This window comes from Elephas maximus, chromosome 19 (assembly GCF_024166365.1).
Source record: "Elephas maximus indicus isolate mEleMax1 chromosome 19, mEleMax1 primary haplotype, whole genome shotgun sequence".
NCBI classification, from domain to species: domain Eukaryota; kingdom Metazoa; phylum Chordata; class Mammalia; order Proboscidea; family Elephantidae; genus Elephas; species Elephas maximus.
Window position 1 is genome coordinate 71,531,404 of NC_064837.1, and position 13,365 is coordinate 71,544,768.

A 13,365-nucleotide genomic window follows, 5' to 3' on the forward strand; every position below is an offset into this window, starting at 1 on the left:
TCCTAATGCTCACCTAATAAAGTTCCTGTGTTGTAAAAAAATGTATGTTGAAATGTCACGATTTCATTTACCCAGAACTTGAGGAAAACCAAATCTCACTTAGAGGAGCACAGAGCAGATCAATGGTTTCTGGGGCCATGGGTGGGGCCAGGAGTATATGAGGGTGATGGAAATGGTCCTCATCTTGATTGTGGTAGTGACTGCCTGGATTCATGGATTTGTGAACTCATTCAAGATGGCTGTATTTTATTGTTGGCAATTTATACCTCAATAAAGTTGACTTAAAAACAAAAGCACCCCAGATGGCCCAGCCTTTGAAACAAGAAACAAGGAATGGCCAGAATACCCCAGGTTGCCATTCAGGACCTGGATGAGCCTCTGAAGTCTCAGTGGCATCCTGTGTTTCTGCAAACATAGGCCTTCCCTGAGAATAAGCCCCCTTAGCCCAGCCCAACTGGCACACAGCAGGGACCCGGGGCAGAAGCTGCTTCTGGAGATCCTAAGACACAAGAGTGTGGGTCCATCCTCCCTCACCTGGCCTTAGGCCCTGTTCTGTCCATGCCCATCAGCTGTCGCCCTGGAGAACAAAGACAGGGTCCTGCCCAATTCTTCTGTTGAAATTCTGCTGGTCAATCGTGTGGTCAGGCTGGGCAGTGCCTGCCTCAATATGCCAGGGAACAGTGGGTACAAAGAGTGGTCCTGCAGGCCCAGTCTGGTCTTCCTGTCTGGGGATGTCTGAGAGGGAAGCCAGAGACAAACAGGAGTGCTCAGGGTACTGCCAGGCCTCACGCCCCAAGCTGCCCCCATTTCTGGCCAAGCCAAACCCCGTTGTGACCTGGAGTCCTCTGCACACTTGAGTGCTGGTGCCTGTGCTCCTGGGAGCCTTGCAGGCGTGTCCGGGGGAGGCCCCTCTATGCAGGCCAGCTCCGGCTTATTCTCCCCTCACCTTCTAGCCAAGTGCAGCAGCCCGGAGTCAGCTTCACAGAGCACAGGCCAGGCTGCGGATCTTGTAGTCAGAGATGCACCCCTGGCTTCTTCCCAGGTGGGAGGCAGGAGGACTGAGGGCCCTGCTGCTGCTGCTTCAGTTTCTTCAGTGTGCGGTAGGCCTGCACCACCCGCTCTCTCTCCTCCTCCACGAACCGCTGCCGGGCCAGCGATGGGCTCAGAGGCTGGGATGCGCTGCCAGGGCCCAAAAGCATCCTTAGCATCAGTGACTTCTTGCCAGGCTGCAGGAGGAAGAGAAGTCAGACGACGCAGAGCCTTGATCAGTCTGGCACTCGGACCCCACGAGGACATGGGAGCTTGCATCCGCAGGCCCTAGACCTGGTCCCGCAGCAGACACCCAAGGAGGTTTCCTGCTCTGGGACAGTGCTGCCAACTCCCGCCCCATAGTCCCTCTGCTTACCTGCTCCCTGCCCACGCTCTTCCTGGGCCTGGCAGTCAGCTCTGGGGGCTGCAGGGCCACTTCCCCAAACTTCACCGTGTCTGGATGGCAGAGAGTACCGCTGACATCTGCAGCTCTGGCACCACAGCCGCCACTGCCTGTCCGCCCACCCTCCCCTGCAGTCCAGGACATGGAACTCAGACTGACGCACTGGTTTATAGCTGTGGACACAGAGAGACCCAGGGGCCAGGCAGTGCCCGCTGGTGGGAGAATGGGCTGACCCCAGGGCACCGCCACTGGGACCGAGGGCAGCTACCTTGGAGCAGCTCCCGTTCCAGCCTGTCTGCAGCCTTGTCCTCCTTCCTCTGACGGACTTTATCCAGCCTCCGCTTCTGGAACCTGAGCAGGAAAAGTGACCCTGGTCAGATTCTCGAGCTCCCACTGCAGCGGACTTGAGAAGGCAGGAATTGTCCACAAGTGGTATGGGGCCCCGGCCCAGCTGGCTGCCGCCACGTCCACACTCACTCCATCAGAGACACACTGAACCCAACAGGCCCTCTCTACTGTTGATACCTGGGGCTCTCAGTTGGGGGTGATCCTGCTCCCCAAGGGACACTGGGTAATGTCTGTTCATTACAAAGAGGGTGAAGGAGACTTCCTGGCCCTCTGTGGGTAGAGAACAGGGCTGCCCTATATACCCCACAGTGCACAGGACACCCCACAGCAAAGTGTCCTGGCCCCAGGTATCCCTGGTGCTGCTGCTGAGAAACCTGCTCTAAACGGGGCTGCCAGTGTCACCCATCACGTGCTGCCCTTCATATGACTTCATAACCTTCAAGTTTCCTGGTGGTTTCGGGAACCCCGGGGGAATCCTCCAGGCTTTGGGCAGTATCCGGAATCAATTTCCTGTGATATAATTTTTACCGGTAATGCGACTACACTTATGTTAGGAATTCACACACAATAAAACCACAAAGCTGGAAACAATCTCTCTGATATCACAACACTTATAGGCTCAAACGGGTGTGTCCTGTTAACACCAGCAAAGAGAGAAACCCACAACTGTAGCCGTTCTCCTGAACCCCTGGGGAAAGCTTGGGCTGGCTTGTACCAAACGTTGCAGTAAGGCAGAGCAGCGTCTCAGGAAGCCCCCGTTTGCTGAGACCACGCTGCTAGCTCAGGGAGGCAACACACAGTTTTTCTCAGGGGCTGTGGGGTGGTGCTGGGCAGGGCTTCCTCCAAGTGCTGAAGACCAGCCTCAGGAGCTTCTGTGAAGACATTTGAGCCTCGTGACCACCCTGCTCAACGAAAAGATGCTGTCACTTCTACCTTACAGAGGAGGATGCTGGGCCCAGAGAGGCTACAGAGCCCATGCAGATGGCAGAGCCAACAACAAAGTCAAACTTCCTTCAGACCAGGAAGAGGAAAACGGGAAACTGACCCCCTAATCCAGGTCCAAGCGGGGTGAAAAGGGAGCCAGCCAAGCAGGAGTAAGGGTGGCTTCTTGTACACCGACCCCAAGTACTAACACCCCAGGGGCAGGCAAGGTCCCCGGTGGCCGGCGGGCTCTCCTGGGGCGGGGACTGAGCCTCATCTTTCCTCACCCTCCCATCACAAGTGATCCCAGGGCATGACTGGCTCCTGGGCCCCTTGGCTGCTCCCCCAGAAAAAAGCAGAGCCAGAACAAGGTCTTCACTGTTTCGCCTCATAGCTCCTTGAGTCCCCAGGTCAAGAAGCTCTGCCGCTGGCATATCTGTTGACTGAGCAGGGCTTAACTTCTATCCATGTGCAGGCCTAGAGTCCCTGACTTGCAGGTGGGGCACATGGGTACCCCCTGGCAGCAAGCCACTGTCACTGAAGAAGATGATACTGGGTACCCTCAGCTCTCCCTCCCCAGGACCCCAGAGTGGACCCGACCCCCACCTGCCACACTCACACCTTCCTGCACTCCGACTTCTCCTTCTTGTCCCTCTTGGGGGCGTCTTGTGCCTCAGGCTGCCGGACAGCCTGGTTCTTGCTGAGGAAGAGCACGTGCTGGGTCTCCTGCTCCATGTGCTGGATATAGGCCCTGTCCGATTCCCACTTCTTCCGCCTGAACTTGGGGACGGCAATGTCTGGCTCCATCCCCCTGGCCTCCTTTTCCAGTGTCTTTCTGAAGGCTACACGGGCTGAGAACAAAGAGAGACCTCAGAGGGGGTGTGAGGGGCAGGAGAGAGCAGTCACACTGGGGCAGGCCACCCGCACCCACTTCCCCTCCCAGGAGCAAGCAACTGTCACTAGTCTAAGCAGCCGCCACATCCCATTTGCAGTAGCCTCTGTGGCCTGCCCGCATTCACTCCTGCTCCCGAATCACTACTTTTCTAGAAGTTAATCTGAACCAGCCACCCCCTGCTTAAAATCTTCTCATGGGTCTCCACTGTTCTTGGAGGAAAAAACTCAACACTTTTGACCAAGGTCTAGGAGGCCCTTGAACTGCTCTTCACCCCAGGGCTTTGAACCAGTTTGAGCTGGTTCAGTAATGGCCGAGAAAAAGAAAATGGAACAGACCCAAATTTTCACAATTTGGGTGATCCAGAATGATAACCAGAACGGGGAAAATTACAGGTTGAAGCCCTGGAGTGGGAGACTCAGAAGAGGAACCGCAAGCCCTTTCAGGAGCCTGATGCATCAGACTGGATTACTGGCAGGACCGTGGAGAGCAACACAAGTTCACAGTAGGTGGGTCAGCCACCATCTCTGAGTGGGGCACCACTGCTTCCGACTCTGCTCAAAATCCAACAGGCAAAAGATTTGGTTGCTATGCAATGCATATGCTGCTCTTGTTTTCTAAGAAAGAGATTATGTTTCTAGCAGGGATTCGGCGTATAATTTTTCCCATTCAGGATTATTATTCCGATTCGCCCAAATTTTAAACACTCAGGTCTATTCCGGTTTTGCCTCCTCGGCCATGACTGAACTGGTAAGAACTGCCTTGCACCCACTCCTGAAGGCTTCTTCTCATGCCTCATCTGGAACCACACTGCCACCTGCTGCCTGTCACTGCTTCAGTCCTTTACGTGTCCTACACACCCAGCACTCTTGGATCAAGGATCTTTGCTTGAAACTCCATCAAACATTTGGGTAATTAAGTGGATCCGGGTACACAAAGCTTCTCAGCCACCCAGCACAGGCCTTCACATTACCTTCTTTCCTCCTCTTCTTGTTACTGATAGGGTTCCTCATCTGCTGGCGGCTCCTCATGATCTCTCGGAGCCGGAAAGGGATCTCCTGTTCGTCCTGGTTCTTGGGCTTACAATTCACTTTCTTCTTTTCTTGGCTGGGGAAGAAAACACGGGTGAGACCTGTCCAAGGACGGCACACGGAGCAGAAAACCACGCCAGCCCGGCCCCGGCTGCTGCGGTGTGTAGGGAGCAGGAATCTTTCCTGTCCTCCTCATCCGGAAACTGTCCCTGAACTGGCTTCCCACAGAACTGCCAGAGTGAAAGATTCTTTGAAAGTGCTGGGAAGCCTGTCATTCCTTGACCTCCTCCATTCACCCAAGTACTCTTCCCTGGGCGTCAGCCATGGGCTCAGACAGCGGAAGGGCACCTAAGCCAGACCGGGGGAGAAGTGTACGAGGGCGAGCTCCCGGAAAGAGGGTCCCCGGAGCCCGGCGCGGCGGGGGGAACGACCCGAGAGGGCACCCACCTGCGAGGCCCCGGCCGCGGAGCCGGACGCTGCTTCCCCCGCAGTTCCTCCTGCTGCTGCTGTTGCCGCCGCAGCCCCTGCTGCTGCCCCGGGCCTCCCGAGCCCGCCGGCCCAGCCGCTCGGCGCCGAGGTCTTGCCATCCCACACGCGGAGCTTCCCGGGAGAAGGCACTTCCGCCCTGCCCACTTGTTCCCGCCCACGGGCCACATTTCCGCTTCCTGCGTTCAGCCCCTTGCTCATTGGATGAGCGTAGCGCCCTGCCAGACGGGTATTGGCCCGGGAGACCGCCTGCTAATGGCGGGCCGAGGTCTGCCGGAGGTGTTGTTGCGGAGCGTGGCCACGGGCGGCCGGGCGGTGGTCGCTGCAGCCCGCGGCTGGGCAAGTATTGGGCGGGACCTCCAGGCGCGGCCGGAGCAGGGTCCGAGGCAGGGGCCCACCCGTGCCCAGGAAGCTCGAGAGGCCGGAGTCCGCTGCGTCAGGGTCTGGCGGCCCAGCACCTTCCCGGCCTCCGCTTCCCCCCTGCGCGGCCTCGGGCCTCCGCTCCTCCATTGTGTGCTCCTTGGGTTCCAGGGCGCCACCCGATCTTGGAGCGCACTGCTCAGGGGTCTTGGGTAGGGACCCCCGAGAGGCTCCTGAAGCGGGGCAGTACCGGTCCCCACCGTGCGTGTGCTGAGACCTCGCGGTGCTGTCACCTAGGGCTAGAGCAACGCTTTCCGCCCTGGCCAGGCACCCACCCCAAATCTGAGAAGGGTGTTCTCGCCACCCTGGACAGATGCAGCGCCCCGGGATAGGAGCTTCCGAGGTTTATTGAGCACGTTTGTTCATCCAAGAAGCACCTATTGAACGCCTGCTGTGTGCGAGCCCTTCTAGGCGTTGGAGATTCCCTGAGATTGCTCCTCGCAGGAAGAGGCCAACAAGTAAATGAAAAGTGAAAATTATGATATGTCGGGAGGAAAATAGGTACTGGAAGGAGGGAGCGGAAGCAGGGGAAGGGCTGGCTGCCCTCGGGGCTTTTGGGGATTAACTGCTCTGGTTGGGGAGGGGAGGAGCCCTGGTGGTGCAGTAGTTAAGCGCTGGACTGCAAACCAACGCTCCGCAGGAGAAAGATGTGGCAGTATGCTCTATGGGGCAGTTCTACTCTGTCCTGTAGGTCCGCTGTGCATTGGAATCAGCTCATGGGCAATGGGTTTTGGTTGGAGAGGGGGAGGTGGGGGTCTGGGCAGGAGCTAACAGGGTTCCACTCTCCCACCACTGCAGCTGCAAAGCCCTGTCTCAGGCTCTGAACCCGACCCTCACATGAATCATATCATATAATCTTCATAGCAACCTAGACTTCGATGGGAAGCTAAACCTAAACCCAAAAAAACCTGTTGTCACGGAGTCAATTCCAACTCACAGCAGCCCTATAGGAGTAGAACTGCCCCATAGGGTTCCCAAGGCTGTAATCTTTAGAGCAGAGCCCTGGTGGGGCAGTGATTAAGAGCTTGGCTGTTAACCAAAAGGCCAGCAGTTTGAATCCACCAGCTGCTCTTTGGAAACCCTACCCTGTCCTATAGGGTTCCTATGAGTCACAATCAACTTGAAGGTAAAGGGTTTGGTTTTTGTCTGTTTAATCTTTATGGAAGTGGACTGTCACACCTTTCTCCTGTTGAGCAGCTAGTGGGTTTGAACCACCAACTGGCGCCACCAGGGCTCTCTCTAACCCATAACCCAGTGCTGTCTAGTTGATTCCGTAGAAGTAATTTGCCAGTGGAGAGATGCTGAGAGGACATGGAGCCACCTGCCCATGTCAGGAGAGGTGGATTCCCCGGTGCTGGGCAGGCGAGGCCTCTGACTGGCCTCCTGAAGGTCATGTGTCTGTCTGCATCCTTAGGGGACACAACGGCTCTCCAGCGGGGACTGGTGCCAAGGGCTGCTGAGAGGTGGCAGCGGGGGCCTTCACAGGCATCTTGCCGGGGTTCGAATCGGTGATGGCCGCAGAGCTTTCGGGAAGGACCACAAAGAAGCAGGCCCCCAGGCAGGTGCGGATGGCATCGTGCAGCCCAAGTCTTCCCTGCCCAGTGGGGGCCCTGCAGAGCCCCTATACCCCCTGCCGCCTGAGCTCCAGCCCCCCACGAACTGCTGCATGAGCGGCTGCCCCAACTGCGTATGGGTGGCATACGCGGAGGCACTGCTGCAGCACTACCAGGATGGCGGGCAGCGGGCGCTGGCCGCCCTGGAGACGCATGTGGCTGATGAAAACCTCAGGGCCTTCATCAGGACCGAGATCCAGCTGCGCATGCGCCCCGGCGACTGAACCGGCTCACCCTCCCCGCGGAGACCCTGGCCTGGCAGCTTCTGCACGGGGGCAATAAGGGCCCTGAGATTCAAGCCACTTCTATGGGATTTCTCAGGCTGAACGGGAGTATGAGTAATTACCGACTTTACCCGGGAATAAATGCATACTCTGTTGGCTTAAACAGGCGGCTTTGTGCTGCTTTCTGGGTCCTCAGGCAGGTAAGACCCCTGTCACCTCCTCACAGGAAGCAATGCAGGCTGGCCTCATAAGCTTATGGAATGCCTTCCTCAACAGCAGCCCTGGAGGGACCATAAGGCCCCACTTCCTTTACAGTCAAGTTACAGTGACCCCAGGGTCCCCAGAGGCTGTTCTGAGATCAGCTCTGGTCACAGAGGGCTGCTTTGACAGGCATGAGCACCCCCGGACAGCCTAGGGGGCCACCCAGCTCCAGGCCATCCCGTTAAGGTCCTTGAGGAGACACCCCACCTAGCAGCTCAGCATGCAGGGTCTAAACACTGCTTGGCGATCAGCACTCCAACCCACCCAGGCATTGCTTCTGAGGCTGACTGCACCCTTTGGTGAAAAAGACTATCCTTTCTCTATGAAACTCCTTTCATTTTCTTAAGTCAATTCATGATGTATGCGTGTGGTTCTACTTCCGGGTTCCTGTTCCATTGATGTAGCCATCTTTACACCTATACCACTGACTTGATACCTGTGGAGCCCTGGTGGCACAGTGGTTAAGTGTTCAGCTGCTGACCAAAAGCTTGGCAGTTTGAATCCACCAGCCACTCCTTGGAAACCCTATGGGCAGTTCTGCTGTGTCTTGTAGGGTCACTATGAGTCAGGATCAACTTGACGGCAATAGGTTTTTGGTTTCATACTTGTAGTTTTAAGGAAGTCTTAAAATCAGGTAGTGTAACTCTTCCCTCCAACATTTGTTTCTTCTATTTTAAAGTTGTTTTGGCCATTTTTTAGGCCATCTGCACGTCTCTATAAATATTAGAATCACTTTGTCCATCAGTTTATCAATGCCTGCTGGGACAGTTTGGAATTGCAATGAATCTATAGAACAATTTGGGGAGAACTGACATCTAAACAACACTCAATCTTCCAGCCTACAAGCATAGTGTATTTCTACATTTATTTAGGTTTTCCTTAGTTTATCTCAAGCAATGTTTTGAGATGTTAAGTGTGCAGGTCCTGCACCATCTTTTGTCAGTTTTATTCCTAAGTGTTCACAGTTAATATATAGAAATATGTTGATTTTTGTGTATTGTTCTTCTATCCTGCAACCTTGCTAAACTTTTTAGTCCTGATAGCTTTTTGTGTGCTTCCATCAGATTTTCTATTGTTGATCATGTCTTCCTCAGTTTTCCTTCTTCCCTTTCAGTCTTGATACCTTTTGTCTTTTTCTTGCTCTCCTGTACTGGTTGGTACCTCCACTAGTATTGAATGGGAGTGATGAGAGCACACATCCTTGCCTTGCTTCTGATCTTAGCAGAAAAGAAACTTTCTGTGTAAAGAATCACGTTACTCTAGTGTCTTTGCCAAGCTGAGGAAGTTCCATTCATAGTTTTTTTTTTCCCCCCTGTGAGTGGGTGTTGGATTTTGTCAGATGCTTCTGCTGCACCTAGGTAATCATAAAGTTCTTCTCTCTTAGCTTGTTAATCTGGTGAATTACACTGATCATGTGTTCAATCCTACACCCCTGGGACAAATACCACTTGGTTGTGAGGTACTATTCTTATGTATTGCTAGATTCAATTTGATTTGTTTTAGAATCTTTGTATTTTTTTTCGTGAGGTGTTGTCTGGTTTTAGTATCAGCCTATGCTGGCCTCAAAGGGTGAGTTTAGAAGTGTTCTCTCTTGTTCAGTTTCCGGTAAGTTTGTATAGAATTAGCATGATTTCTCACTTAGCCTTGTAGGGTGGTGTGAGTGGTGGGAGATGAGCCTGAAGACAGCAGCAGGTTTAGATCCTGCAGGCTCTCAGCCACATTCAGCTTTTTGTTCTAAGAACAACGGGGACCTATTTAGGGCTAGGGGCCAGGAGGTGATGCTGGCTACCTGTAGATGACACACTGACACGTGGTGAAGAATAATGTGCTGCAGTCCACCAGTCCACCCAGAGTCCATCTTTGCTGACAGAGGCTACAGCAAATTCCTGCACACGACACCGCTTTCCTACTTAGTTTCTTCTTTTCGGTGGAGAATTTTCCAGTTTAAAATTCCTTAACATTATGTATAATAAACATGTATAATAAAAAACTTTTTCAAGGTCAATTAAATGGTTTGTGTAGGTTTGTTAACATTTCTGTTTAATTTTTAATTGAAATGAGTTTTTTTTTTTTAATGGTCTTGCAGAACCATCAGTGAGGTTATCTGGGCCTGGAGTTTTCTTTGTTGAAAGGTTTTTAACTACAAACTCAAATTTTAAAAAAGATATAGAATGACCCAGGTTGTTTCTTCTTGACTGAGCTGTGGTCATTTTTCTTTTCAAAGAACGTGTCCATTTTGTTTAAGGGGATGAACTTATTGACATAAAGGTGCTCATCATATTCCTTTATATCCTTGTAGTATCCGTAGACTCTGTAATGATGTCACCTTGCTTATCTCAGGTATTAGTAGCTTGTGTCTTTTCTCTTTTTTCCTGACCAGTGCCCATGGCCCAGAGACTGAATGTCTACCACCAGACTGGAGCAGGGGACAGAGGGGCCCATGAGGGGAAGTGTCCAAGACAAAAATGGACGAAACACCTCATGTGTTTAACAGTATGAAGGTTTTAGAGTTCTGGTGGACTGTTTGGTGCTGAGTTGGAGGTGAGGACTGCAAAAACTAGGCAAAGGAATGAATAGAGCAATTCAAAAAAGATAAATCGTATCAGAAAAGAAAGATCCTCACAGCACGCCAGGAAGCGTTACTGTGGACAGTATTTCCGTGGTCACAACAATGCAGACACTGCACCTGAATTAACGAAATGGTGATGGCAATGTGGGGACGGTGGGGTGGGGACGGTGGGGAGGGGACGTAAGGGCGGTGCCAGGGCCACAACTGCACTCAGTAGCTCCTGCCCAGCTTGGAGCCATTGTGCCCGTGGGCTAGCACTGGGGGTGGGCTGCTGAGGGCTGTGGAGGTGGGTCTTAGGAGAGAATGGAAGAGCTAGAGGGAATAAAAGGGATCCTCAGGGTGAGGAGGGCTGGGGCCAGGTCTGCTGTGTCCTACACGGCTGGTGGTACAACTGGTGGTACAACTTGAACTTTTAACCATAAAATAAAATAACGGTGGGAACACAGGGCAAATCATGATGTTCAACACTCTAGCAGTTGGGTAACAAATAACATCTATTTGCAAAAAACATCTCTCAAGACACAGGGACACCTCAGCTTTTCATGTTATGAGCCCATGGGGGGACGGCCCTCACTGAAGACCTGCTAAAGAACTTGCCATCTTCTTCCTGGACTGCTTCCGAACATCTCCGCGCCCCGTCCCTAGAGCCACAGAACCCTGTACGCCTACAGCTCCTAGGGCTGGCACCTGGCAGGCACTGAATAAACATTTACTGAACCAACAACCGCGTGGGCACATGACTCTCGTTTCCAACAGGGACATCACACCATCCACCTCAGGTCTTCTGTGGGGACACATGGTCCGCACAAAGACACAGAGTTTGGAGTTTGTCAGGCAAGGACTTAGGGCACTGTTCTGAACAAGATTTGCTCCCAGCATGGGGAGCAAACCGCAGAGCCCCCAGATGGTGCTACCAAGGATGGCAGCAGGACGAGCTGCCCACGAGGCCTATCCTCCTCTCCCAGCCTCAGGGATAGTCTCTTCAGTGGGAGCAATCTGAGGACAAGTGTCTAGTACTTCAGTTTACCTATCACTGCAACTCAGCACAGAACTGTCTTCTCAGGCTCACAAGGGTCATTCTGCCCCTACAAGAACCAACCGTGGAGCCCTTGTAGCATCCCCCTCGGCCCCACCACAGAGCGAGCCAGTCAAGTCGCCCCACCTGGCCATCAACAGCTGGCTCTGTGGGTGTCCTGGAGCCAGCGCAGAACCCCTGCCAAGCCAGTGCCTTTGCGTGCACTGATTTCCGCTGTGGTGATGTTCTGCTTGGCACAGGCGATGATATCTGGGAGCCTCATTAATGACTTCAACTCCTCCACACTCACGTAACAGGGCAGGTCGCTGTGATAAAAGCAGCACCAGTCAGACCGGCAGCTGCCCCAGAGCCCCCAGCCAAACCCCATCCCTAAAGAGCCAACCCCTGGCTACACTCAGGAGCTCTGCCTGGGGCGCCCCCTCCCTCAGCTCACAGACCCTCACATTTTATTGAAGAGTATAAGGACAGATGCTTCTGCAAGTTGTTCTGCTGAAAGGAGACCCAGGAGCTGCGAACAGGACACAGACAGCTGTGTGGGGTCAGAGGCATCCAGCACAAACTGGGGAAGAAAGGAGAGATCAGGAACGCCCACACTGGGGATCCCCGGGGCCCAGCCCTGGCTCCAGAAGACAAGACAAGGTGACTCATAACCGAGGGCTCTCGTAACAGGCAGAAGCAGAGGAAAAAGAGTCGTGTGGGGTAACTTGGTATCCCTTCTTTCTGCCTTCCCCTCCACGGAAGCCTCCATTCATGTGGCCACCAGTTCTCTAAGGGTCTGGAATGTAGGGCCCAAACCTTGTCAGGATGAGGGCAGAGAGATACACATGTCACATGTGAACATACAAACCCAGGGGGTCAAGACAGAGAGAGGCAGGGACAGCCGTCTGCAGAGACCAAACACTGCCCTGGGCCAGCCACTGCGAGTGTAGCTCTGGAGCCTGCACAGTGGAGACCAGGCTTGGGTCCCACATGGGACTCGCTGCCTCGCCTACCACAGCCATCATAGGATCCAAACCCTGTGGCAGGCAAAGCAAGGCCCTGGGCTAGGCAAGGCCAGAAAGAACCCTACTGCCCAGAGGAAGTCCCAGGAGTCATGACCCACCAGGAGAGCATGGCAGTTTCCGTAGTAACTGGGCCAGATGGGGCTCATGCACCCCCCTAGCTCCCTGATGGTGATCTTCTTCTGGACCACGATGTTGGTGAGGTTAGTGCCCACCTGCGGGAGAAACAAGGAGATCGATAAGAGGCTTCTCCTCGTCAATCCTCAGCAGAGCCTGCCCAGCACTCTGCACCGGGATCAGAACCCAAACCGCCCTCTCTCCAAGGGCTCCGCTGAGGCAGAGTGGAACAGGAGACTCAAGGTGCTGCCAGGGACCTGCCCTCCACGCTGTGGCCGCAGCACCACCGTCCTCAGGGGAACTCGTCTTGTGAGCGGCCAGCCAGCGGGGTCTCTGGGGACAGGGGACAACTGTGAGGAGCAAGAGCGGCCCGCGGGAGGGAGAGGGTGGGGGGGCAAGAGCGCCCCGCGGGAGGGGGAGGTGGGGGGGCAAGAGCGCCCCGCGGTGCCGGTGGGGGCGGCCTCCTCGCGGAGACCCCACACGCCTCCCCGGAGGCTGGGCGTAGCATCCACCTCAACAGCCTGACGCGCTCGGCAACCGCGACGGCTCCCATCGCGAGGGACCTGCGGGTGGCACCTACCGTGGGCCGCGTCGGGGGAGGGTCCCCCAGGTCGCCCTTCCCGTCATGGGCGCTCAGCTGTGCGTGCGGTCAAGGACCCGAGCGGGGCCGAGCGGAGGGACCCCGCGCACCGCACACCCGCCCCCCGTCCGGTGCGGAAGGATATTCTGCAGTCGCTTCACCAGCAGCGTCTTCCCGACGCCCGCGGCCCCTAACAGGAGACACATGCCGACACCGCCCTCCCCCGCCGGCACCCGTAGCTCGGCGCCGTGGCAACGCAGGGCCCGCCCCCGCCTCGCGCTCATTGGACGGGCCCCGCCTCCGGACTTCTCATTGGCTCTCGGGGCTCATCCTTCCCAACAGGCCAGGTCCAATTTGCGCAGAGTGCTGAAAGCCACCGCCTCTCCTCTCTGGAAGGGGGGGACCTGAGACTGCGCGCGCGCGCTGGGGGCTAG

The 13,365-nt window shown here is 54.9% G+C and overlaps 3 protein-coding genes across 6 annotated transcripts; 1 reads left to right on the forward strand and 2 right to left on the reverse strand.

Moving 5' to 3' along the window:
- Nucleotides 1–229: 229 nt before the first annotated feature.
- On the reverse strand, nt 230–5,239 carry CCDC137 (coiled-coil domain containing 137). 2 transcript variants are annotated; one of them, XR_007514174.1, is made up of 7 exons: nt 5,072–5,239; nt 4,567–4,700; nt 3,321–3,552; nt 1,701–1,783; nt 1,406–1,485; nt 947–1,226; nt 230–735 (listed from the first exon to the last, which is right to left on the reverse strand). XR_007514174.1 is itself a non-coding variant. In XM_049860957.1 (6 exons), the coding sequence occupies exons 1-6, from the start codon at nt 5,209–5,211 to the stop codon at nt 1,014–1,016; spliced, it is 882 nt and encodes a 293-aa protein (XP_049716914.1). In that variant the 5' UTR covers nt 5,212–5,239; the 3' UTR covers nt 230–1,013. The 2 variants fall into 2 exon arrangements, 1 of the variants encoding a protein (XP_049716914.1); XM_049860957.1 differs by having other exon boundaries at nt 230–1,226.
- A 91-nt stretch (nt 5,240–5,330) lies between these two features.
- Nucleotides 5,331–9,626, forward strand: OXLD1 (oxidoreductase like domain containing 1). 2 transcript variants are annotated; one of them, XM_049860878.1, is made up of 2 exons: nt 5,331–5,449; nt 6,945–9,626. In XM_049860878.1, the coding sequence occupies exons 1-2, from the start codon at nt 5,366–5,368 to the stop codon at nt 7,365–7,367; spliced, it is 507 nt and encodes a 168-aa protein (XP_049716835.1). In that variant the 5' UTR covers nt 5,331–5,365; the 3' UTR covers nt 7,368–9,626. The 2 variants fall into 2 exon arrangements, 1 of the variants encoding a protein (XP_049716835.1); XR_007514163.1 differs by having other exon boundaries at nt 5,356–6,031; nt 6,945–7,031.
- Nucleotides 9,627–9,655: 29 nt separating this feature from the next.
- On the reverse strand, nt 9,656–13,169 carry ARL16 (ADP ribosylation factor like GTPase 16). 2 transcript variants are annotated; one of them, XM_049860877.1, is made up of 5 exons: nt 13,076–13,169; nt 12,932–12,989; nt 12,336–12,449; nt 11,677–11,741; nt 9,656–11,538 (listed from the first exon to the last, which is right to left on the reverse strand). In XM_049860877.1, exons 1-5 carry the CDS (start codon nt 13,135–13,137, stop codon nt 11,367–11,369), a joined length of 471 nt encoding a protein of 156 aa, XP_049716834.1. In that variant the 5' UTR covers nt 13,138–13,169; the 3' UTR covers nt 9,656–11,366. The 2 variants fall into 2 exon arrangements, with proteins under 2 accessions (XP_049716834.1, XP_049716833.1); XM_049860876.1 differs by having other exon boundaries at nt 11,677–11,792.
- Between the last annotated feature and the right edge of the window lie 196 nt (nt 13,170–13,365).